At 38.5% G+C, this 26909-nt stretch overlaps 1 protein-coding gene across 1 annotated transcript in view; it reads right to left on the reverse strand.

Annotated features, from left to right (window-relative positions):
• The window catches only part of MYBPC1 (myosin binding protein C1), a 51075-nt gene extending 25757 nt beyond the window's left edge, over window positions 1-25318 (reverse strand). Inside the window, exons 1-16 of the mRNA XM_062569690.1 lie at window positions 25285-25318; window positions 24893-24928; window positions 23555-23590; window positions 21185-21289; window positions 19547-19695; window positions 19052-19169; window positions 17935-17986; window positions 16267-16323; window positions 12191-12357; window positions 9099-9231; window positions 7182-7306; window positions 6155-6260; window positions 5691-5857; window positions 3842-4004; window positions 1642-1748; window positions 290-423 (exon numbers count right to left, since the gene is read on the reverse strand). Of these exons, the coding sequence (XP_062425674.1) occupies window positions 290-423; window positions 1642-1748; window positions 3842-4004; window positions 5691-5857; window positions 6155-6260; window positions 7182-7306; window positions 9099-9231; window positions 12191-12357; window positions 16267-16323; window positions 17935-17986; window positions 19052-19169; window positions 19547-19695; window positions 21185-21289; window positions 23555-23590; window positions 24893-24928; window positions 25285-25318 (1689 nt within the window). The remainder of the gene's footprint in view (window positions 1-289; window positions 424-1641; window positions 1749-3841; window positions 4005-5690; window positions 5858-6154; window positions 6261-7181; window positions 7307-9098; window positions 9232-12190; window positions 12358-16266; window positions 16324-17934; window positions 17987-19051; window positions 19170-19546; window positions 19696-21184; window positions 21290-23554; window positions 23591-24892; window positions 24929-25284) is intronic.
• Window positions 25319-26909: the final 1591 nt, after the last annotated feature.

Here is a 26909-nt window from a genome sequence, read left to right on the forward strand (position 1 = left end):
GGTAGATTTTCATTAGGTGTTTTCTGCATCTCATACATCTTTCTCCTTTAAAATTTATTTATAGCAGACCATTTTTTCCTTCAGAATTTCCACTTTTCCTCAAAAAGATCTAAAAGATACATATCAATTTTACCTTTCATTTTTAACTGAGAGGAGCTTTTGACATAAAATGTATTTCCTTGTTATACGCTGCCATTAAAATTGATGGCTTCAGCAGGATAATGGTTATTTTTTTGAAGGAAAAGGCCTCTTGTCAAACTAACAAAACATATACACGATAACAATGTACCTTGTCCCCTTTACTCCACATGACTTTTGGCGTTGGCTCGCCAGTAATGGGGATCTCAAGTCGCAGTTTGCTTCCTGCCACTACTGTCACAGTGTTATCTTCCCCAAGACCATCCAGGTGTAGTCTAGGAGGATCTGAAAATGGAGAGATTATCAAATTTGTCATAGGACTGCCACTCTGAAAGTTCAGTGACCTGAGAGCAGATCTGCGATATGTAGAGGAGCAAGCTTTTCCAAAGTTTTGAATTTTCAGGGCATTTTTAGTCAACTGTTCTTCTGTTTGGAAGAAAATTTGCAAAGATAAGCTTTTTGAAGAAAACACTTTTTTGATGAAAAATGAATCAGAGAACTGCATAAATTTTGGGCTGGTAGGACCACAAAACAAAAATAATCCATCTTTTTGCTCTGAGATAGAATTACATTTAGATTGTATTTAGATTTCTTCTAAGTGGCTTCCTATGGAGGGACTCTATGATAACTGGAGGTATCACTATTTATCCTTTTTTAATCCAAATCTTTTCTCTGAAAACTAAATGATCATGTCTTTTACTCCATGGATATGGAGAAAACTGATGACCAGCCTCTTACAATTTTTTTCACGTTAGAAGATTATGTCTCTAGTATGCTCCAGTACTCCAGCTCCCCTTCTCCATTCTCCCCAACCCTAGCCAATCTTATTTCTAACATGGGTATCCCACGTCTTTCAGCCTCAATTACAGGCTGTATCTCCTAACCCTTAGGTCATCTATATTGCTCTTCTTTAGACTTCACTGTCCTAAATTTCAGTGGCTGCTTTTAAAGTTTGAATTTAGCCAATAGGTTATTGTTGTGTGAAAAGTCACTGACTTGTTTTATTTTTGTTTGAATGATTGAGCTCATTAACAAACCTTCTCTTTCGCTGATTGAATAAAAGTTGGTCAGAAGCATTTAACCATCTAGATACTGTCTAAGGTATTTGGGGTGTAAGACAGTATGTAGTTACCTGACTTCTTTTACTATTTTTTGGGGGGAAATATCTGCAAGCCAACTCTTCAAGAACACAATACTATTTCTGAAGAGAGGAGAGCAACAGCTATTTTATGCAAACTCTTAATACTGGTTTATGTTTAAGAATTCATCCTTGCAAAACCTTCCCTGGGGGTTTAGGAACAGGCTTGCAAATAGTGACCGGATCCTAAACTCAAGCAAAGCTCTCCAACCAGCTTGCACTTTGCCAAGAAAGCAGATCTGTCCTTTGTGACAGGGACCCGTTCTGAGGAAAGAGATGGATTGAAATCCAGGATATTTCACACTGTTTCTACTTTCCACAGGTCAGAGAAAGAAAACGTTATAACTTGCTGTGCGTGTACTTACCTACAACATGTACTTTGCACGGAATATTAATATTATAGGCATCTGGTACAAACATATATTCACCCTCATCATCAACAACAGAGCTTGCTATAATAAATCTGTGGATTCTGTGAAAAATTGAGAAAGAAATCCATGTCAATTATGCTTTGAAGACTTAAAGATGAGACCTTGAGGCTATAAGGAAAAATCTTTGAGGATAAAAGTTCACCAGATTTGTACTAGTGTGTAAGATTGCTGATTTTTTAAAAAAAAAACTTTTGCTGTCTGTTTAGAGGTGTATTTTAGCTGATTAAATACCTTGAGGTTTGTACCTTATATTATTGAAAAGACTGTCAAATTACGTAACCCATTTTAATATTTGAACACTGAAATGGAAAATAATACAGGACTGTAATCTCTTTGATACATGAATGCTGTGCTACTGCCATTAGATAGTAATTAGATTGTCCACGAAGAAATCTTTAGATGATACCTTTGTGAGAATGGTCTAATTTTTGTCTGTCCTTCTCTGCTGACTGCATCTTCACTGCAGGATCCAATCTACTGTTTGTTTGCCAGAATAAAGAAAGGGGTGAATAAAGCGTATGATGTTGTCGCTCCCTAACTGAATCTTCCAGGAATACAATGATGTTTTTGTTCTCAGGCTAAGCTTCTTTCAGGCTCCCCCCTCCTCACACCACTCTGTGGGCCTGCAAGGGATGTGAGAGTTGCTTTGCCTTATGACGGTGCAAGGGGCCACATTGTACAGCTGGCTCTTGTGCCCAGAGTGCCCAATTACTGGGACTTAGGAAGTGTCATAGGGTGAATACGATCACTTTATAGCCTGCTCAGAAGCATCTTCACAAGCACAGCACCCAGTTTTATGAGCTGTCAGTGCTATGCTGAAGTGCACAGGCTGTACTTAAAGACAGGCTGGAGAGCTGGGCAGAGAGGAACCTCATGAGGTTCAACAAGGGCAAGTGCAGGGTCCTGTACCCAGGGAAAAATAACCCTAGGCACCAGTAGAAGCTGGGGGCTGACCTGCTGGAGAGCAGCTCTGCAGAGTTGCACTCTGGGAGTGCTGGTGGATGACAGGTTGACCATGAGCCAGCAATGTGCCCTTGTGGTCAAGAAAACCAATGGTCTCCTGGGGTGCATTAGGAAGACTGTTGCCAGCAGGTTGAGGGAGGTGATCCTGCCCCTCTACTCAGCCCTGGGGAGGCCTCATCTTGAGTACTGTATCCAGTTCTGGGCTCCCCAGTACAAGAGAGACATGGAGCTACTGGAGATCGAGTCCAGCGTAGGGCTACCAGAATGATCAGAGGGTTGGAGCATCTGCCCTATGAGGAACAGCTGCGAGAGCTGGACCTCTTCAGCCTGGGGAAGAGAAGACTAATGGGGATCTTATCAATGTGTACAAGTACCCGAAGGGAGGGTGTCAAGGGGACGGGGACAAACTCTTTTCAGTTGTCCCGTGTGACAGGACAAGAGGCAATGGGCACATACTGAACCACAGGAAGTTCCGCCTGAATGTGAGGGGGAATTTCTTCACTGTGAGAGTGATGGAGCACTGGACCAGATTGCCCAGAGGTTGCGGAGTCTCCTTCTCTGGAGATCTTCAAGGCCCGCCTGGATGCAACCCTGTCTAACATGCTCTATGTGACCCTGCTGAGCAGGGAGGTTGGACCGGATGATCTCCGGAGGTCCCTTCCAACCTTACTGATTCTATGATTCTATGATAGGACCTTTTATTTATTTATTTTTAAAACTGACAAACCTTCCACAGAAAAGGACAGATTGTAAGCGCAAAGGGACCTGATACCACTACATAGTTTCCATGAGTAGAGGTATGAAGTCTGGGTTGATATGAACAAAAACTATCAGATAAACAGACATTTTTAAGCTATATATTTTTAATATTGTCTAATAATGATTTTAGCCTTGCTACCTAATGTTCCATGCTAACAGCAACAGTGTTGTCAAGAAAAGTGAATATCTGGAATGTAGATGAATAAAGAAATTTGATTGTTACCCCCTACAGCCAAATGACACAAGCTGAAAGGGAGCAAGGAAATGTGGCCTTTTTAATGATAAATATGAAAATGTTTGAAGAACAGAGAATAAGTGTGAGAACTGAATAAATCTCAGTGAAATAACTCACACTGACTCTTCTTTACAACGTCACTGCATTAAAAGTTAAGTCAATACTGAACATGCTTACCTTCCTTTGTGATAAATCTTTACGCGGTCACTAGCTTCAACCAGTTGCCCGTTTTTGTACCATTTCCCTTCCACATTCTCAGATATCTCACACTTCAGGTGAATTTCCTGTCCAAGCCTCACAGTCTGGTCTTCTAATGCAAGTGATATCTTCAGTGGTCTCACTTAGGAAAACAGAAGCATAGATATTAATGCTAGTATAAAACAATAGTGTATGATTCTATCCCAGAGCTGCTACCAGCAATCACAGTAGTCTGCAAATTGGAAAAATGCCTCCAACATATATATTAATAAATAAAACTCCCAAGTCCAAATACCAATAATATGTACATGTAAGTAAACCTCTTTTCATGTTTAATTTCCCTATAGCTTACTGTCTTAAAAAGGTGATCCGAAATACCCATGCCCAGACTGAGGAATCCCCATGGATATAGCCAGTGGAAAAACTAAGGCCAGAAGCGTATCTGAATTCTTTTCCATCTCTTGCATTTAGGTGCTTGAGGTAGAGGGTCTGTATTCCCACAAAGCACAGTGAGAGAAAGATCTGGGTCCCAGGACTGATGAGCTTGAAGGGGTTCCTACCCACTTTTCCTGTTATCTGACAGTGATCTAACTGTTCACAGAGTTCTCCAAACTAACAGGAAATGTTGACTTGACTTACCAAAATAGATCATCAGAAAAATGGACTGCAGTTCTGATCCTATTTTGCCAGACTCAGCAAAGGCCTACTGAGTAGTCAAATTACTTCATAGACTACTTGTTTTCACATTTGTTAAAATGCCTTAACTCACTCTATAATTGAGTTACCCAGGGATAACCCAGGGATATTACTAGCTTTTGTAAAAAATAAGTCTAAGAACTGGGGCACTTTTACTTTCTGGAAGATCAGATACTCTACAGTGGAGTCCAGGCTACATATATGGTACCAGTATGTATGGTATGTACATGTGTATGTATGCAGTAAATACCCCTGACTGTGGAAAATTCCCAGAGGACCCTGAATTGTGTCAGGAAAGATGATGGAGTCTAATAGCCTTGGACAATCATTTCCAGCTTGATAACCAAATGAATTAATTGGGCTTAGCATGCCAATTTGTATAAAATAGTCAAAAGCGTCAGAAATATTTAAAAAAAACCTAATAAATTCACGATGTAGACACAAATTTACTGTAGCTAAACATGTTCTCAGAAGCTATCTGGCTCCCCTATACAGGCAAGGCCAATTCTAGTAGTATACATACCTGTACTTGCAAAACGAACAGGGGAATATTATAATACATTCCAGTCTGCCTAAATGTGAAGTGGCAGGAGATTATAAGGATGCAAACATTTTGCTAAAAAACCACAGGCATTTTAACAGAGATATTGTACAAATAATAATGAGGGAGCTACATAGTCATAATTTTGTGCCTATGGGTTCAGGTCAGGTGGAGTTGGTGCCTCTCAACAGTACTTGGAGCCTAACCATAGCATGTTCTTTCTTTGCCCTCATTTTTTTTCTAATTTTGGCTAAAAATCCTTGGTTTTTGCTTTTCTATGAAAAACTAAAAGTGTTCAAGAAGACCAGATAATTCAATTGAAAAGTTTGCTTCATTGACTCATCATAATTTTGGACGGATAACTTTGTTTTCCGTCTTAACAGTGACAGAGAGTTTTCAACAAATAGATCATTGTCTATTAATGCAAACAGTGCCTGAAGAAAAGTCATTTATCCTGGAGTTCTGCGACAAAGAAATCTATATTGGAGATAAGTCTGCCTTTAACCCCCCAAAAAGGCAAGCAAGCTAGTTATGTTTACAGACTAGTAGATTATGACATACAAATTCAAGAAGAAGAGGAATTATACGTACAATCAACAGAAAGCTTAGCCTCTGATTGGCCTCCAGTTGTCATTACTGAGTAAGTTGCGTTGTCATTCTTTGCAGCTTCTTCTATGATCAAAGTGTGCTTTTTACCCTCAACCTTGATTCGATATCGAGATTTAGGTTCATTGGTGATTTCCACACCATTCTTAAACCTAACAGAAAACAAAGAATGATTATTTTTTCAATAAAAATCCTGAGTGGATAACACTCCTATGGACTGAAGCTTCCAGAGAAGATTTTATTAAGACTTAAGGCAAAAGAAAAGGTAAAATGAACTAAACCATGAATGTATAAGCAGATTTTTGCTGTTGCTGCATTTTTAGATACCATTTTCTGAATAAATTTCATCTTTACTAGTATAGAAAAAGATGTCTGCATTTTTTCCTGCAGTTGAACTATTTGGGGTTTTATTCTCGTTGAGAACAATATCTATTCAAAATGTAGCTTACCATTTCACATTTGCATCATCCTCAGACACTTCACAGCTCAGTTCTACTCGTTCACCGATATAGGTTTTGGTATCCTCAAGGCCTTTGGTCACCAAAATTGGAGGATCTTTGGCAAGAGAAAATTACAGTTTGATACTTTGAGAGAGAAGGCTAAGTGAAAGAGATTTTCAAAAGCGTCCTGTAGAAGTTGATACTACTTCAAAATTCTAATGTCATTTTCAGTGCAGTTTTTCCTACTGGAAATCAGAGAGCAGGTTGCCTGCTAAGGGGCCAGTAGGAAATGGTAATTAAAAAGTTTATTTAGTAGCAAGAGATCATACAACTCTTACACGTCATAGATGCAATTGTATTCATCATTGTAAATAGCTTCCTAAAATACCTGATGTCTTTTTATTTCACTGTAAGTTTTGTTTTCTCGAGCACAGAGATTGCCTAGTCATTTTCTAAAGGACCTCTAATGAAAAGGTCCCTTTAAATTCAAGTTTGTGGTGAAGGTGTGAGTGACACCATTAAGGTTATCAATAAGGCTGCCAGCACTGTGGGAGCAAAGAGAATAAAGAATTGGCTACCCATCCCTGGCTTTTGATAGAGTCTTCCCTTCAATTTGAACAGATGGAGTTAAAAGTAACAACAGAAAGACTGGTCTGAGCGTACTTGAAACAGGTCAGTTGGATCAAGAGTAAACAGTGTTATCAGGTATCCCATGTGCTGGAAAAACCAATACTATGATGAGCGAGTCTCCAAAATGACTTTGAAACTATGAAGGGGTCCACAGACCAGATCCCAAGGCACAGTACAAATCAACTATATCCTCATTTCAGAATTATCACTAAATTGCTAAACATGGGACAAAGAAAAAATAGTCAAGAATCACAGAAATACATACAGAGTGTTCATAAGGGATCTTAGTACAAGTACAAATATATACTGAGCCAGATCCTCCTTATTAATACCTGTTACAGTCAATGAAACCACTCCAACTCATACTACGTGACACTATGAAATAAGAGCAAGCAGATGCAATTACCTCTCACAAACAGTTCTGTGGAGCATTTTTCATCACCAGCTGTTACATAATAGCGAGCGTCATCTGTCAGTGTACAGTTATTGATGAATAAAATCCGCTGGTTACCTTTGTGCTCAAAAATGTATCTGTTGAAACAGGAACAGAGCAAAGACTAGCAAAACTGTTGGACATCTTTGGTTTTATCTAGAAAATGCACTGGAGGTTATTACAGGTGAAAATCCTGTCTGTACATAGAACTGGAAAAGTTATTCTGGGAGCAATTTCCAGGATTCAACAAAAAGGATAAGAAATAGAAATATTATAGACTTTGTAGCAAAAAAAAAAAAAAAGAAAAAAAAAAGAAAAAGAAAAGAAAAAAAGAAAAGAAGAAACCAGAAAATTAAAAAAAAGCTACAGGGTGGCTTGTTCAGAAATTCCAGTCTGGATGATACGAAAAAATAAAAAAAAAAAAAATAATATGCTCTGAAGGATGGCAAAATAATACAGTGTTTGAAACTCTAGATGAGTAAAGATGAAAATAGCCAGTAACAAGAGACCATCTTCATTCCAACACTCTTAGCATTTTTATAAAGTACAATAATAGCCAAGGTTAAGAAGTTACTGTTATTGGTAGGCCAGATGGCACAAGAGATCAGTAATGGGATATGGGGTTTCAGTAACAGGATATGGAGCCTTTCACCTTTATGTCACCAGTTTAGATCTGCTCCAGGTTTGTAATGACCGAAGCTCATTAGTCTCTGACAGCTGCTTCAGCAGCCTGGAAGAAATGCACTGGGGCATTCAAGCCCGGTCCTTCTACTGGAGAAATATCCATATATCTGCCTGTGAAATGGTTCTGAGCTGCTCGTGACAGATAAAGAGGCTAAGGAAAAGATATTCTGTTTATTATGTATTTTCTATCAGTCACAAATACTACTCCAAATCCTTACCACTGACTTATGCAGCAACAGAGTAAAGGAAATTTGCTCTTCTCTGTAACAGGGCTTTTGCTAATAGTTATTTTTTTCATAGAGTCCGGAAGAGAAAGGTGTTATGATTTTGTGCTGTTCAGCAACATTTGAGGAACAGTAAAGCTATGACTAGCTGTGCATTATTAGCCGTAGCTGTGTCTAACCATGGAGTGAAATTTGCTGCATCAGGTCACGAGAGCTGGTTACGACGCCTGAGGGACAGGGCTCAAGTTCCAGCACTGCTCTACCTGCACTCAAGTGTCTGCACCCGAAAGGCCACTTACTTGTTCCAGGCACAAGGCAGACTGTGAACCAATATGCAGGTGATCCTATGTAGGAAGATGAAGAAGTTTGGGTGTATGTAAGCTACAGCTGTTGTACATGACCAAAGTCGTGCATGACCAGAGCTAATGCAGGTCACTGACTTCAGCATGAGTATTAACTGGTTAGCGGAAGGTGAGACAAACCTTGCTCCTCTTTCCTCCCTAATACAGGTCATCTAATTCACCGGCAGTGCTCCTTAGAGATAATTTTACAGGTGGTTTATGAGTCAGGTTGGCAAGTGCATGATGAAAAACATCTCTCCTCTTAGCACACAATTACTGTAGAAAGATTCTGATCTGCTGCCGCAAGAATGAGAACAAGAGATTTATTTACACACGATGCTTCCCAATTTTTAAAAAAACTACGAGGTAAAACATGGCTCCATGTTTTGTTGGGGATGTTTAATTTTCTTTTCTTGAGAGACAATCTACATTAACCCAGAGTACAGGGACTTTTCTGTGAAACTATATAGATCATGAGCAAAAAAACTGATACGGCATCAGTTGCGTACTGTTTCAGGGTAATCAAATGTTAGAAATAAAATCAATGTAAACCTGGACAAAGAAATAGACCTATTCAACACACTTGCCAAGGTAGGACATATGTATATGTTTTATTACTTACATTCAGTAAAACCACTTACTTTGCACTTGGTCGTATTTCTTGGCCATTTTTATACCACTTGAGTTCCACTGTTGGATCTGCCAGCTCCACCATGAACCTTACTTTACCCCCTTTATCCACCTGATATGCAGGATCAAGACCTTTGGAAAAAGCTGTTGCAGAAGCAAAGTGTTATTATAACAGAAGATGAGGAGCAACTGAGAATATGAATACTGAAAGGACATTGCATAAATCTCATGAAAGCTGTCAGAACATACATACATTATGCATCCCTCTACATCCTTACACTAGTCCAAACGAATCAGTTTATGTTCCAGAAACAGTATTAGCCAAAGAGCTGAGCTATGCTGATCTGATTATCCAGACCAAGCTCAAGCTTGTATCTCTTTATGACTTTGCAAGGTGAACATATTCTGGACAGTGTTGGGTAGACATACCTTTAAGAGCTTGCTGAGAAGTACTAAGTCAGAGTTAAACTGTATATAGTTGGTGCTATGGAATCATTTACAATGAATCTGTTATGAAGTGTAAGTTACCTGGGAATTTTAAGCTAAAACACCTATTGAGTTTCCTGCTATCCGAATAAATACACTGCTGTGGCTAAAAGCTGAATTAGCTTTCTTGATTCTTTCTGTCGGCTGCAAGGTGCAAATTACAATTCCACTTATGATAAATGTAACAGCTGTAAAGTATTTGCAAAAATATTTGAAATCAGGCAAAAGTTGTCAGTGGATGGCTCCTAATAGGGCTTTTCAAAAAGACTCTGAAGTGCAAAAGTACACCACAGGGCAGGATAAGGCAAATGCAACTCTAATATTTCAAAATATGTTAACATTGGCTTTTTAATTATTGGCAGCCACAGCAGTCAGACCCAAAGGAAGAGACATCCATGGGCTCAAAAATAAACAGTGCTGCAAGAAGATTTCCCACAGCTAAGTAAGCAGACTCTGATAAGATTTACATCATGCATATATCTGATTGCAAAGTACTCGCTATATTGATGCAACAGGAGTAGAGCTACTGAATTAGAGCAGATTTATTATGTATCTGTCTGCAAAGTAACAGATTTCAATTGACTATAAAAGGTGGTGTGAGGGGGAAAACACCCTACTCCCAGCCAGCCAGTACAACCGACATTTCCCCCACCATCTAGAGACCCTCCTATATAGAAAACCTTGTCTATTGAAAAATCCTGATATGATTGGCAGCTCCATCCTACTCAGTGGGGACCAGGGGTGAGGGACCAGAACAGTCCAAGGGGCTGAGAGCTTCTCCTTTTGCAAGATCCAAGCGCATCCATGTGATGCATCCACACAGAGAGCAGTTTTTCCTGCCAACTGTGCAATTTCCACACCAGCTTCCCCAACTCCTCCTGCACCAGCCTCTCGGGGGCAACAAGGAGTTTCCCCATCTTCTCCCTCACACAGAGAAACCACCACAGTGGCTCAGCCCAAGCCCATTGGCTTTGCTCCTCCTTCCCTCTCCCAACAGTGGCCAGAATCAAATATAACAGCAAATGCAAAAAGATATCCATAAAAATTAACTCGTGGTATCACACCTCTGGTGATGGAGGAGGAGGGAGGGTAGATCAGGCAGCTGGATTACTACAGGCTATTTTATGCTAACTTTCGTACTTGCTGAGAGAAGCTATGTTCTTATTTTCTAGATGAACTCTCAGCATCTCTCTTTAGCAGACTGTGTCTCAACAACATGTTTTGGATGAGAAATCTCTAAGTTAATTTAAATGTTTAAAAAGATGCAAGGATATTTCCATTTCATAATTCTAAATTAGTTATTTTTATTTTATACTGGATGTTTCCTTATTCTCCTTTGAGGAGAGGGAAAACAGAAATGGTGGACTGACCTTTTCTATATCATTCTCCATGAGTTTGTACACTAGAATGTTAGAAAACAAAGTATTTTAAAAATAAAGGAAAAAATATGGCTCTTTGAATGTCAAGCTGGCTATAAATCAGCTTAAATTGCCTAAAAAGACTGAAGTACAACAGTTTATTTTAGTTTAAAGAATGTAAGTCAACCTGAAATACATATATCAAGATACTGATCTGGCATATCTGGTCTGGCCACATCAAAATCAGTGCAGAAACAAAAACATTGAGCAAAAATAGTTTTGCACTGTCTTCATATTCATTGCTTTTTGGCACAAGCCAAGTGTTGGCCCAGTCCCTGGCAGAAGTCAGAGCAGCTTGAAGGCTGCTGTAAGTTCACTCATTTGCTGTTGGTCCCCCCCGTGACTGCTTTGAGGGATAAAAACCAGCACGGCGTGAAGAGATTTTGCCATGCTTCCCTTCCTTTGGGAGGCTTCTGCATTTCATGCAGGGTGGGGGATTTCACCCACACAACAGGGAATCCTCCAGAAAAATGGCAGAGCAGCAGATGTATACTGCATCTTGTTCTGAAATGCGCTCCAGGAACAAGCAAAGGCCAGAATATTATTATGTGCAATGTGTTGTATTTAAAAGTACATGTGTATGTATCCATATTACACAATATATACATATATTTTATATATACATATATATTCACACACATGTATATGAACACATATCTATATTTAAGCATATATTGCACTATTTGTATTATTCAGTAAGGTAGACAGGGAGGGACAGCCCTGAATGTGCTGATCCCACACAACGGGGAGGGTTTTTAATCCAGCTGGGAGTTCAATGTCAATGTCAAAATTAAGTGCAGAATGAAACAGTGAAGAACAAAGGATGTTTGGAATGATTCCCTTTTAAAGCAGAAGATATTCCTGATAATGCAAAGTCTAATTCCTGTATTGTTTAATCAGGCAAAACTTTCCCACATATCTGGGGGACTTTGTTCTAGCAAAAACTATCGTTTGGCCAGGGGAGAGCAACATTTTGCTAGGTGCTGAACGGGATGGGGTGTCTACACCAACTGCAGTGGACCAAGCCTTCTTCTGATTAGCTCCCTGCAGTTTCTTTGCAGAGGTAGTGAGCAAGCCAGGGCAAGCTTCCCCCCCCTCTACACGGAAATGCAGTACATTTGGGCTTTTAAAGTGGATGCTCATATTTGATCATGGAATGCAAGAACTTAGCTTAGCTTATAGAACTGCCTTATCCATACCTGCGCTCTTCTTCACTTCCCTGCGCATGCGCTTCAGACGCTTCAACATGCCCCTCAGGTCAGTGATACCATACTGAAAGGCAATCTTCTCATATTCACTGGGGTTAGCATTCTTCAGGAGCTCCCACACATCTACTTCAGGTTCTTCCTCTTGCTGTTTAATCTCCCTAACAATAGCAAAATAAAATTGTGGGAGAAAAGTTAGTGAGGCCTCATCACACCAGAAGAAAGGTGGAACTGAGTCCATGGTGAGGTTAGAAATGTTTTCATCAAAATTTGAAGGCTGACATCATGTTTTTTTTATTTCACTTTGAAGACAGACCTTCCAAAGTCCTATTAGTAAGGGAATTCAAGCCCTAGCCTTACTCAGTATTAGTGGAATAGCTCAGAATGATATTCTGACCTTAGCTGATATTTCTCCAAAGTCTAAAGGGAATTTGGATGCAAGTTTTAGTTTGGCCTTCTCTGATGTAATTAGCTATGAGAGTTTTATATTTCTTCATTATAAAAAGATTAGTTTGATGATATAGCTCTATAATAGCAAGTGGGCTAATCCTCCTTAAATCAGTTTTCTGTTGTAACTCCAAAGGAATCAGTTAGGATTTATGATACCATAACTGAAATCTGAACCTAATTCATACATTTCATAATTGTATAAAAAAGCTATCCAATCCTTAGTCTCTGTAATTGTTACTAGTGGTGACCTGTGAAAGGACATATTGAAACCCAAGAGAATCTGCGCCAATTTACAGTTACACCAGTGCTTTTCAGTTTTGTTTAAAATTGGCAGATGGATAGAAACTGGACTTGCAAGATGAATATATTAGTCTATAAGGCCTTATAGACCTTTATGTAGAAGCTTGAATACTATATTTAGTGTATACAACTTCAAAGTTTATACTTGAGCTAAGACAAACAATGAAGAATAGATAATTATCTTCACAGGGGCAACCATTAAATGAAGAACAATGGAAGCGCCCTAAACAAAATGATCATTTTTGAGGTTGAAAGCTTAGCCTAAAAAAAGTAAACTGCCAGAATGATCCAGGAAGTGGAGCAGAAACCTTGATCTTGTTTCCTGTAGGTTGTTAGACCACAATCATTCTGACTTAATCTTGCTGGTCTAACGAAATCAGCACTTTTGGTACTAGAATGCAAAAACACACATTTAAGAAATAAAATAAAGAATTAGCTTTGCAGTGAGATACTGTTAGAGCTGAGATTTATCTAGTCAAAGTGGGAATTTTGTTTAAAGTAATGTGGGAAGTAGCACTGAGATCCTTGAGAATCCCCGCATAGTTAAATGAGTAATTATGGAAAAAACGTTATGTTGTTTATCCATGAGGTTTATTAGTTTTCCTAGTATGCTAGTGTTATTTAAAAAAAAAAAAAAACTTCTCATGGAGGATTCTTTGAAATACTTACATCATTCTCTTTGAATAATTCTTAGACATCATTTCATGTATGCAATTTTATATATATATATATATGTATTTTGTTTGTGCTCATAATTTCTGGAGACTGACTACATACTGTGAATACTGGCTTTTCAGGGCAATTCCTTCTGCATGGCAGCAGGTCAAAATCAGCTTGCAAACATATGTAAAAGCTGCACACCCAATGGGGTAGAACTGTCATCTCAAAGGCTGGCTGCTTGTCATGCAACTTCTATCCGTGCTAGGAAGAGTGACACTCACATGTCCATGTGACCAAGATAATCTGCCCCCTTAAATCAGGCAGTAGCTGAGAATGAGGAGCAGTTAGAGTATCCTGATTTTCAACCAGGTTAAAATAATTTACTCCAGATTCTTTCTCCTCTTGTACAACTGGAGAACAAATTTTGACACTTAGAGCAAACAGACTTTTAATCCGAGACCACAATAGTTTCTGCTGTGGGTAGTGGGCAAGCAACATCTGATATTTTCTAAGCAGACTGATTTAGCTACAAAAGTCTCATTCAGATCTTTTCCCTGAAGAGGTGCATTTTGTTGAAAGATGTACTTTTTTAAAAAAGCACCTAAATGCTTGAGTGTTTTTGAAATCCTGTGCCTTTTAGAATTTCGTGCTGTTAATGGCCCACTGCATCGATGAAGCATAACCGGTCACAGAGTGTCTTGCTGAGATAAGAACTGGTTTGTCTTCCTGCAAGACCAGCATGAAATTAGAAAATAGGCAGTATATAGATTCTGTGCATTTAGGTTTTTTTAAAAAAACATATTTCAAGTACTTATGCACCACAGGTGAAAAGTTCTAGCTCTTTCCCTGGTGATGTGGTTACCACACAAAAAAAGGAGGCAGCATTGCCTCCTGAAAAATTGAAATTTTCTGAACAATTGACCTGCATTTGTATTGATAAAAATGGATATTAATATCCAACCTGAGGATTAAGCAGTAGTTTTCTTATTCAATTAAATTCATAAATATGAGGTTGTATTTCAGTGCCTAAAGGAAGGTGGTGACACCTGGTTTCACAAATATTAAATAATGGTGTTTAAAAAATGAAAGTTTACTTTGCCCATTAACCACACAGTAGTTATACTATGTTTATGTGCTATATAGTATTCATCTTATAAAACATGTGAGTTACTTGTTAGTGAAGTGATCATGACTCTCATTTCACATTTCTCTTTCCACAAGAACACCACGACCTCTTACATGCAAATCTCATGTTACCAATAAAACACTCCACAGGCAGTCATGAGAACTGTCATGGTAAGTTGTATTAGTATGATAAAAAGCCAAACTGAAGATCCTAATTAGGGATGAGAAGATGAAAAAAACAAAGACCTGATGGATGTGAGTTGATTCATGTAGTTCTTTCACTTCCTACTTTTACTTTCAGCCTTCCTACTTTCCCTGACCACTCCACTCTTGTGCAAAAGCAGTGGTTTAACTTGTCTAACTCCTATTTAACAGCAGTGATTCCAGCACTGGACATTCTTCCCTTTGCAAGAAAAAAGTTAGATACTTTAGTTGCTTAAATATCATCCTTGCCACCAAACTTCACAGAATCACATAATTGGTAAGGTTGGAAGGGACCTCTGCAGATTGTCCAGTCCAGCCTCCCTGCCTGACCCTCCCAGGGTCACCTACAGCATGTTGCCCAGGATCCTGTCCAGAGGGCTTTTGAGTATCTCCAAGGATGGAAACTCCACAACCTCTCTGGGCAGCCTGTTCATGAGAACACTGTGAACTTTTGTATAATTAATACTGCATATTAGATTTTTCCCTTTCAGAGTAAGTTGTAGATAAGGGAAAAGGTCTAATTCTTTTTCCAGCTCTCTACATTCAGCTCTCAGTAATTTCTCTGGTATATAAAATTTTCTGTGAGTTCTGTGATAAATTTTTAAAAAATGAGGAAATGACTAACTGATGTAGATGGGTAAGTGAATTTTTCTTCACTATCAGTTGTCCTAATCTATTAAGAGACTACATTGGGTTTAAGGTCTGAAACAATGGAGCCCTAACTGGTAACAGCAGATTTCCAAGGTGAACCAGAGAAACATATGCCCAGGTTTTTCCTCATCACTGCCTTAAAACTGAATATACCACCACTGAACATTTGCTTGCACATATTGAAACATAACACTATCAAGAATTAATACTTTCCTGTATGTTTTGAAAACATGATATATGATTTTTCATCTCAGGACATTTATGAAAATCAAATTAAGAGGTACCAAAAAAGGTAAATTTAATCCTTACACTTTCTTACTTCTGTGCCAGACTCAATTTTCTGAACTGCTCATCCCTGTGTAGGAAATTCTTCCCCTCTACACTCCATGCAAACACAAAGGAAATAGCAAGTAAACTAAATGTTATTGATCTCTTTAGGCTGTGGCTCACTTTCTTTCCTGGTACACTCAGATCTGAGGCTTCTCTTCTGCACACATACTTACATGTACGATTAACTGAACATTTGCATATTATTTTATGAGAACGATAGTTAGAAACATTGAAAAGGAGAAAAGATCACAAAATTCTTAAGAAGTTATTAATGCTACACCTGACTCTTTCTGTGTGCGAACCTAATGGTTTGCAATCCACACCTGCTCACTGCATCACTTGGTTCTCACCTACGTTTCAGGAGACCACTAAAGTCAAGTTCTCCTGCATCGTCTTGTCCATCACCGCTGTCATTAATAGAAAAAGATCAAATCTGTGTTTAATACAGAGAGACTTGGACAACACACACTGCAAACGCTCTACACACATTGCTCTCATATATGCAACTCTGTCCAGACACACAATTAATGGTATAAAATCAACACAAACTTGTATTTCTTTTTCACATAAGTTTTGTTGCCTTTGGCACTCGTGAAAAATAACACAAAGGTTTGTATTGCTTGCTATTTTACTTTGAGGACAAATTTTTGTAGTGGTATACATAAATTTGCCAAGATTTGTGTTAGATTTCAGTAACACAAATAAAATTAAGCCAGTCAACACAAAGGGCTTTGTTTTTCTTTTCAGTAATGTATACACATAAAAACAAAGGGCTTGTGCTGATCTTTGCTACGAATGCAAAACCAAGATTTGCATTGCTCTGTGTGATGCATTTATCAATGCATAACCATGTCAAATACCAGACTGCAAAGCATTACGCTTAAGATTTAACCTTTCTCTCTAAATGAAGGAGGAAATCATTTAGAAAAACAGAAAATGTACACTTTCATGGAGGAAATCATAGTCTTAGGAAGGTGCATCCCTTTCTATTATGTGACGTTAAGCAGTGGCATCTCATTATAAAAGATATATATATACTGAAGCAATGCCCTCAATGTCTGTAAACAATAAGAGCAGAATCCTGCATATGCGAGGTCAAATAACGCCAAGATTTCATCCCAGATTTTGCGCGCAGGTTGTTCCTTAGAAAATCAGAGATTTTCTCCTGCTTGAACAGAATAGTCATTGCACTTAAAAAAAAAAGTGTGCTGAAGAAAGGAGTGCACCTTGAATTTAACATCTTTTGCATTTACTCTTTAAATCACATCTCTCTTAATAAAAACAGTTACCTCTGAGTCACAAATTTGCTTGGATGTGTAAATTAACAAATTATACTCATTTTCCCTCTATAAAATATTTTCAATCTAAATACTTCTGTCCCAGTAAGACCATTTTCTGCATAAAATATAAAGCTGAAATCATTATACTGATTTTAATAGCTATTTTGTCTTAAAGTTGACTAATAAAGGAAAAGATTTCAGACACAATGCTTTATCTTACAGCCTCTGCAATATATCACTTGTAATTTTTCTGATGCCCTTATGATACACTTTTTTACTGCAAGATAATATAGGACCAACTCTATCTTGTTGAAATTAGTGGGAGTTCTGCCTTTGCCTTTGATCAGTACAGGACTGGGGCCAGGAACTTTCATATTGTAGCTAACAATTTTCAGGCAACATGCAGTAGAATATTGTACTGAATGAAAATAAAATAAAATAAAATAAAAACTCTGAAGAAACAAATATTTAATTCTGTTTTAAATATTGCACATCTCCTTAAAGCAATGAGACTGTAATTTCACAGTAGTGTTTAATATCATAATTACCTTCTATGAGTTGTAACTGTTTGATTCTACCCACTTCCAACCTTCATAGATCCCCTTTCTTTCATCTTTTTTTTTTTTTTTTTTTTTTTTTAACACCCTTTTAAAAAGTTCTTGGTACATTTATCTACCAGGGCTGATGCAAACTCTGTCCATTACTGAGGAACTTCATAGGATCAATATTTGAGGTTACCTTCTTTTGAAGGCAGATCTGATGTCAATAGATGGAGCAGCCTGAGAAGATTCTGTGGAATAACAACAATACAAGTATTAAAAACATAATTTGGTCTTGGCATGCGAAATTTGTTCAGTGTCCTGCTAAGTGACCACAGTCTGCGCTTCTTTGGTATTAAGCTCTGATAAAGGCAAACCTGCTCAGTACTAAGCTAAATTTTTTCAATGCTTTTCTTTAAAGTACATTCTGCTTTTCCACAGATGAGACCAGTCTCTGCGATGTTTCTCTCGCATCCCCTTCTGCCTACGTGCGGGCTCTGTCGTTTTTCTTCCTATTCCCCATGCTTTCTGTCCTGCTTGCATCTTTTAGTTTCTAAAGAAACTCAGCATCAAAGAAACACTCTTCTCTACAGCTACAGACTCACGCTGCTCTTGGCATGAGGATGAATCTCCCTCGCGTGAATGACCCATTTGTGCCAGCTAATCAAATTAAATGCCTCCGATGCCCAGCAAGCGAACGCGTGCGGTCGCGCTGGCCCCCTGCCTAGCTGGCCCGTGAGCACGTTCCTCGGCTCCTCGGGCTGTCGGTCGGCTGCCAAACAGCCCCTTAACTGCGTCCTGCTTCCCCGGACTGATGAACGAACTCTCTGACCCGGGTAAATGCAGAAACGGTCACGGGCACGAATAGCCGGCCTTATGCACCTTGCGCTACTTATTTTTACGCAGACTGCCAGAAAAGGCTTTCAGGTGTGTGATCGCACCAGGACTTAACAGGGTGCAAAGGGCTGGAGAACGAGCCCCGTGGCGAGGTTCTCTCTTCAGACGTGGCCGGAGGGACTCTCGCTCTCTGCGTAGTCCTAGGCCTAGCTCTCCACTCTGCTTGCCAGAGCCTGATTTGAATTCAGCGAGAGTTTTACCTAATCTTTGGACCAATCCTAAATGTCTCCTGTGGTCAATATCTATCCATAACTATTCATTTAAATAACGAATCACATACACTTCAAAGACCTCTCAGAGATCTATGCTAAAAAGTTCATTTAAAACATTGCTTCATTTAAGGGTTTTAGGCTAAATGACATGGCATTTCAAGTAAAAAAAAGAAATCTTTATAAAGCCAGACACAAGTGGAATCTTACCGGTGACTTCAAGGTCAAAAGTGCAGCTATCAAACTTGTCCTTATAAGTTACTTCACAGCGGTAGTTCCCTGCAAAGTTTTCTTTAGCTTGAATGATATGCATCTCAAACGTGTGAATCTGAAAAACAAACGTAATTATTCATTGATGTGGACAATGTATTTCTACAAAGCACAAGTTAACATTTGCAGCAAATTTGTTCTTTCAGACCTAAGCCAGGAATAAGGAATAAATAAACAAAGGACTCTGGAAAGAAACTGCAACCCACAAACGGCAACTGAAAACTTTGATTTCCACACTACTATTTATCCTGCTTTAGCAAAGCAGAATAGTCTGTTTCTGCTCAGGATCTGAGAGCATCCTTAGAAACTTTGCTGTGAAGCCAGGATTTGAATCCGCTTCTCTTGAATTTCTGTCTATTTCTACCTAAGTCTTAAACTGGTCTTTATGCTCTCTTGGGAGCTCTGCTTCGTTAAGAAGGAAAAGCAAAGACACACCTTTGTGTGACGCTCAAATGACTCTTTCAGCTGCAGGTGCTTCCCCGCTTTACTGGCCAGGTCCATCCATTTCCCTTTAAACCACTTAACATTTGGCTTTCGCAGAAGATCTTTGGCTTCTACTTTGGCTATAAATGTAATATTCTCGCCTTTTAAAAAGAGAAAAAATAATTCAAACATTGAGGAACATATGGTAGGTCAGTCATGTTTGTACAAGTTTGTTTTATTACTACCTCTTGCAATCTCCACGTGTTAGCAGTACCATGACGGTAAGAATCAGATGAACACGGGCTATGAGAACAGGGCAGAGTGTGTTAGGGGGTTGTGAGTCTGGTCCCGGAAGCATTGTGGCCATGGCAAAGTGGAGCTCAAGACAAACTGAGAAGCAGGATAAACTGATCCAGGCAAAACTCCAGGTGGTTACAGGTGAATTACTCCCAATATTTGAACTTGCTTGCTTAAAACAAGCAGAGGTGTCTGTGAGCTACCAGGCAGTGTGCAGCAGAAATATATTTACAGGCTGGAAAAGAAAGCCTGGGGCTCTCCGTGCATTCCTATCAGTAATTCTTTAAGCTGAAAAGGAAGGGGAAAGATTCTTATGTGCACAATAACTTGGAAATAGTGAAAGTTAGCCTGATTTTCAGAACATCTCTGCCCAGCCATTGCTGAGTTCCCATCCTAACATTTATGAGCTTCAGAGAATACATCTAATTCCTTCTATTTATTTGCCAAATAAATTCTCCAAAGCGCTTTTTTTTCTACTCAGAAACTGAGAAGAACAAGAGTGCTTATAAAGCAACCTGATCACATGTTAGTGTATCCTAGTACACAGAAGAAATATTAAGTAGCTTGTACTGAAATTTGCAGCATTGCTGCTGGACTGCTTAAGATGCAGCTGTTAGGGTACAGCTATATTAACATTTTAGTCTGGCTCAGACGTGCAGTTTTGAAGTGAACTTTGTAACTGTCCCCGTTTACTGTTCTCTGTTTTGCATCACAGGGCAGCAGTCTTGAACTGGATTCCTCGAGGAATGAAAGATTCGAGGAGGAAGTAAAACAGAATATGTACTCCAAGAGTTACCAGTTGTGCTCCAAGTTACCAGTTGTGCTAATATTTATATTTATAGTGGTATTTAGACAACTGCGTTAGATCAGAGGCAAGTGCCTCCAGAATGCTTCTAGTGATGGTGACAGGTCCTTGTTACCAACTGTTTCACTCTAGAGATCTGCTCTTATGGGTCTATTTGCTAATCTGCACATAGCTGGAGAGTACAAAAGCCAGCCTGTGAGTTTCTGAGCTAGATTGCAGACCACTGGGTAGACCTTCCTGATGCATTAATAACATCACCGCTAACATCAACATAGTATTCATCTGCAGAAACACTCTCTCTTAGCTGTTGCTCTCAGTAAACTACTAGTTCTCCAGTTTGTTTTGAATAAAGCATTTAGTTATCGTCTCCCTTGGTACACGCTGTTTTGCCTTCGAAGACTAGGGTTCACGTCCAACTAAAATCAGTGGAATGACTTGTCACTGAGGGAGGAATTTGAATGTTATATGAACTGCACATGCCTTTCCAGTCTCTATCTCAGCCTCTGTCTTTCTGGAAGCAGCTTTTGATTTTGTTTCTAAGCACTTACCAACACTCACTGAACCACTCTGGGGTTTCTCGATGAATAAAGTGGATCTCTGGGAGTCGTCGTGCTTTTCCGTCTCTTCTGGAGCTCCTTCTCCAACAGACCATACTAATACGCAGAGAGAGAAGGGAATGTCAATTATCTGAGCATGTTCTACTCCCTCCAAAATACACTTACCTGGACTTACTAAACTCTCTAACCCTATTACCTCTCTCTTCAGATGTCCTGAAAGATATGTAAGTTTTTGTTCACACTGACATCCATTATTTGGCTGTCACATTGTGTACAGTTCCTGCAAGAATGCTACCTCTGTGGTGATAGAAAATGAAACTATCGGGGAGGAAGAGAGGGGAACCTGATCAGCGACCGCAGGTACGGTGCGACTGGAATGGCACCAGCATTCAACCATGAGAGCTTTACAGAGGCAGTACACAGAGGCCGGCTCTTTGTTTTTCAGAACAGAAACCGGAGAAGGAAGTTCTGAAAACGCAAACAGCTGCAAGCACAAACAAAACACGTATGATGGCCCAGTGCGTAGCTTTTGTAGGTATCTCTGAACCCCAAACTTGGTTGCTTGTACAAGCTAGTTTTTCTTCCCTGCTAGCAAAATCGGGCAGGGAAGAACCTTCCTTTTGAACTTCATTTCTCTTTTTAGGGATAGAACCAGAGAGTTTGGGGATCAATCAGTAACATGTCCTGCCCTGTGCATAGGCTGATATTTTACAGGGAAGCAGCTTGTCAGAAGCAAATGATTCTGCCACATGTTTAAACATAGCATCTTTCCTTCTGGAAGTCAGTGAGATTTTGGAGCCAAAAATGAACAACAAAACTGAGGGAAGAAACAAGTGAACCATCTCCCCAGGACAGAGATATGTTTCTGGGGTTTATGCTTATCCGAACAGCCCTGGCTTTGTGCTGAGCAATTACATCTTTTGGGAAAATATATGCAAAACCCTGTTCCAAGCTAATTCCCTCCTGCAAAATAAGCCATGGAGAGCAAAATGGTGAACGTCTGTGGGTTACTTTCTCCCTTTCTATGGCTTGGAATACATGTCTCATATTCGTGTAAGATGAACCAGTTGCACAACATTTCTCATCTAGTCTGGTCTCCCTGTTGAAATTTAAAGTTTCTTTTCCTATTCAGTACTTTTTATAGAAACTCACTTGCCCCAAGTCAGAATTGTCTTTCTACTATGTAAAGGATCCTTCTGCAGTAATCTTTACAACTCATGAAAATTGCCATCATACATGAGTGGGACATGGCTCATGGCACACTGGCCAATCATGGGAGAATGAAACCAAATTGGTTTTACTACACTGAAATCTATGAGGAATTTCAAAAAGGTATAGAAATGCTAGATATTTCTGCTATAAAATCTTTTTCTTTCAGTCTTCCAATTCATCACAGGTAGTGTGCCTAACAATTCTGTACATGTCTGTGTGTATAATTTTTCTTACATGTAAACACATATATATACACATAAATGAAAACATATACACAGACATACATGCACACACATGTATATAGATAGGTACATATCTATATGTACTCTATCTAGATTATGCCAGTATAATATACTAGTACCTGAAAACACTTAAAGTAAGTACAAGTGAGAGTGACAAATGAGAGTGAACACGATGATATGACAATGTTTGGTACAGGAACTGGTCATGCGCAGTAACAAACCTAACAGACCACATGATGAAATGAAAAAGAATGATATTAATAAATGGAAGAAGCTTACAAGGAATCATTATTCGGTACCACACAACGCAAAGATTACCATCACCTCTGGATTTAAATGTTTTCCCATTTATTAAACAAACAGAACAAAACACAGGGTTGACTTGGATTCACGGGCCTGGCATAGGTCAGCTATGCCAGTTCAGTGACCATGGTTGAAGTACCAGCTGCTCATTTGGTTCCAGAGACTGCAAATCCTGAAGCCACAAAATTGGGTGCAGTATGTGCTACCTGGCAGAGTGGGAAGAAAGAGATTATGACTTTGCTAAGTGCTCCCCACCGTCCTTTGAGCTGTGGGAAGAAGTCATTCGCCTACATTCTCCTGGGGCCCGTGTTCAGGTAAGCCACTGTCACCCTGCGGGCTGAGGAGGGAGGGAATAGTTGGATATCTATCCATATGGAAATAGATACAGATAGATAGGTATGTATGTATGTGTAAAGATTTATGCACGTCTTGTCTTGTGCAAGAGTTTTCTCTCACTCCAGTTCAGCTACTAGAAACCTATTTTCCTACAACCTACAAACCTACAGTTTGATACTATATGAAAAGTGAAATTAAAATCAAATGAGTATATAATTGTATTCTGTTAATGCTGGACTGTGTCAGCAGGTTCTTCAGGAGGTCTCACCTGAATCTTTTCTTTCCGCTGGTTTAGAGGGACCATCTGAAAGGGAAGAGTAATTTAGATGACACTAGTTCAGAGATCACAGTTTAACTGACCTCAGAACACTGGCCTTTTAAGAACATTAATTCTTCATGCAAGAGGATTAGAATAAGTATTTAGGACCATACCTATGAGGAACTATTTGAATACCAGAGAAAGGAAGTGAACAACAATGATAAAATAACAGATTTCTGTCTCCCTTTTTTCTAGAAAAGCTGAATGCATTTAGTTCAATTCCCATTCAAGTTTTCCTTTATAATAGCTCATACTTAAAAGGGTTCCTTGGAGCTGACAATTTTTGCCATAATTTTTGTAGCTCCAGATAACAGATGATTTTCTATAGTCCATTATTTATCTGAAAGGATAGTACTTTGAATCTTCTAAATATTCTATTTATTTATCTAGGTTGAACAAACTCCTGATAAGTAGTTAAAATGAAATTTTAGGGTTCTGTGATTTAAAATGTTATTTATATTTTTAGCATTTACCAATGAGGCCCTCTGCTAATGTAAACCACTGTGCTGCTACGGATAGGATTCAGCCCAATTCCTTTGTGAGGATTCAAGAAAATGTGATCATTTAAGGCAGTGATGATGATTCAAAGCATATTTTTTCATGTGTCACTGCAAAGCCTTGTTCAATGTTCAAAACTTCTGTTTCATTCATAGTCCAATATTTTTTAAAAGCTAATTAACAAATACCATGCTTGGCAAGCAAGGATGAAGTTTTGGCATATCCAGATTTCATGTGGTGTGTCTACTGTGCCAGACCCTTTTGCTGTTGCTTTTCTTTTCATGCTAACAGTTAAGGGCGTTTTATCTGCCAGCTGAGTGATGGCTTGGAGAGACATATTCAAGCTGTCTGTCTTCTAGCGGGCTTGTAGGGTGGACTAAGGTGAGGTGATAGACAGGTCTGTGGAGAAAACTATTTTGAAATCATAAGGCATCTGTTTGATTTGTAATTCTGGCATTTGCTCACAGGACTAACCTTAAAAATGCACTCCATAATTGTCAACAGGAATGGATAAGGGGGATTTGCCTTCAGAGCTGCTAACTGACATGTTACCTTCCAATGGCAGAAGTTCTGCTGAAGATCTCGGGGCAGGTCCTAGAAAGAACTTGTCTGGTATGAAGGTCTTGTTCTTCTGAACAGAGACTAATTTAATATAGGGCACCTCAAAACCGTTTTCTCTAATGAGCATGTTTTGAGTCTAGTCCAAAGGTTTGGGCTCTTTCTTGGTTAATTGGTCAGAGAAAAAATACATACATACATACATACATAAAGTACTTCCACACTCCTAACCTGCTGGTGGAGTACTAACTGAAGTGTCATCTTCATCTGTGAAAAGAAATACAGTAAAAAAGTACATAAAGAAAATGAAAGCACAGGCGATCATCTGCTTTAAAACAACTACATGAAAATGCAAAACCTGCAAAAGAAAAGGAAAATCATGATAATCAGGAACACTCATAATGGAAACTTCAGACTGATGAAGAAAGCTTTGAGAAATTCAGTAGCTGAAATGGTAAACCTTGATGTTTCAAGTGAGTACAAGAAAAATGAGATGTGAACTGTGATCTATTATTAAAACATGAGTTTATATGAAAGTTGCCAAGTGATTCTGTTTGTTAGAGATGTAATCCACAGTAAATACAAAAAGCCACAATGAAATCAAGGTCAACCACATATCTGACCTTCTGAGGAAGATGCCATTTCTCTGATGTTCATGTCTGCAATTAAAATGGGCACCATATATGCATTCAGCATCATTAAATTAAGATATACAAGAGTTAAAAATATGCCACTGTATTTATACTATGTAGTTGCTGTATTAAAAGGTTAACCTAAAATGCAAGGAACAAACAGCTCAATTTTCTCCCATATACAGGTTAAGATTTTAAAATAAGGACTGAATTACTATCATCACACTGAATTTTCCTTCTAACCACACAAAATGTTGACCATCATCAGGCATTAAGCCACTAAGAGCAGTTGCTAGCCAGGTATTTTAAAATGTAGAATTTCATGCAGTATAATGATTTATATTTATATTTATTTATATAAAGGAGAAGCCTTAGAAACATGAAACTCACTTTAAGCTTGAAATAATGAAATCGTAAGTATTAGAAAGCCAGAACAATAAGATAAAGACAATCTTTACACCAATCTCCTAATTCTCATTGAATTTTAGACTGTGACTAGAAACCTTGGGTATATCACTTTCTGATGAAAATAGGCAAAATGTCTTGATGTCTTAAAAGCACGTTGATAAAAATACTAAAATTAGCTGTATAGCAGTTGGGAGGCTAGAATAAACTAGATACACATGATATATATAATATAAAGGAGGTTGCATAATACGTTCTTTTATAAGGTATCATAAAATCATCTGGAGAACTTTTCAAAGTGGAGGAGAAAGTAGCTTAATTAGGACACCTTGGAAAAACATAAATCCACGTTTTTAATGAGACAAGAAAATCTCTTTGATTTCAGAACAGGATTCCAGAATGAAATTTTAACTCTGAAGTAATCCTTTTGATTTTGACCTTTTTAAAAATTTGTCTCTATTTCCTCAAGGACAAATAGCCATGGCTAAATCATATATAAAATACAATTGCATTTCCAAAAATTCTAGTCATATTAATTTTTTATGGTTGCTAAATCACTGATGGCTAATTGAAAGGTTGATAATAGAATTCAGCTACTTAGCCATAACGTTTTACTCATTCCTTTTTAATGATTCATCAAACTTCTTTTTAAAACAGCCGTGGGAACAAGATGGCAATTGTAGAGGGTAGGCCTATAAATGAAGGATTAATGTGTTACCTTACAGAAATAAGTTCTTGTTCATAGCTAAAAAAGTGAAGAATACTTTGAGTAGGAAAGTTCTTACCACCTGCATCTTCCATTGGCATCAGCAGAGACTGAAGATGTAGATTTTCAGTGAAAGCGTCATAATGATAAAGTCATATCAGATGTTTTAAAATTTTGTGGTAACAACTAAAGGAATGCAAGACTAAATTCCACTGGAAATTTGGCTGCATATTTCATGAAAATATGAAGTAAGTGTTCATGTTGTTTTGTTAATAATAGCACTGCTGTGGTTGTGGTGACTCTGAAGAGGTACAGAATACTATCCTCTCTAGCCAGAAATAAATAGTAAGATCAATCAGCTTAAAATGTTTGATGTGATGCACACTACTTGGTGATGTATGATAATCATATTATTAACAGATTACTCTAGTTTACTTTCTTTTTCTTTAAACATTTGAAACACTAAAATAAAAAGGGGTTATTTGTTTTGCAGAAGGATCACTGG

Source organism: Rhea pennata, chromosome 1, assembly GCF_028389875.1.
Source record: "Rhea pennata isolate bPtePen1 chromosome 1, bPtePen1.pri, whole genome shotgun sequence".
Lineage (NCBI taxonomy): Eukaryota > Metazoa > Chordata > Aves > Rheiformes > Rheidae > Rhea > Rhea pennata.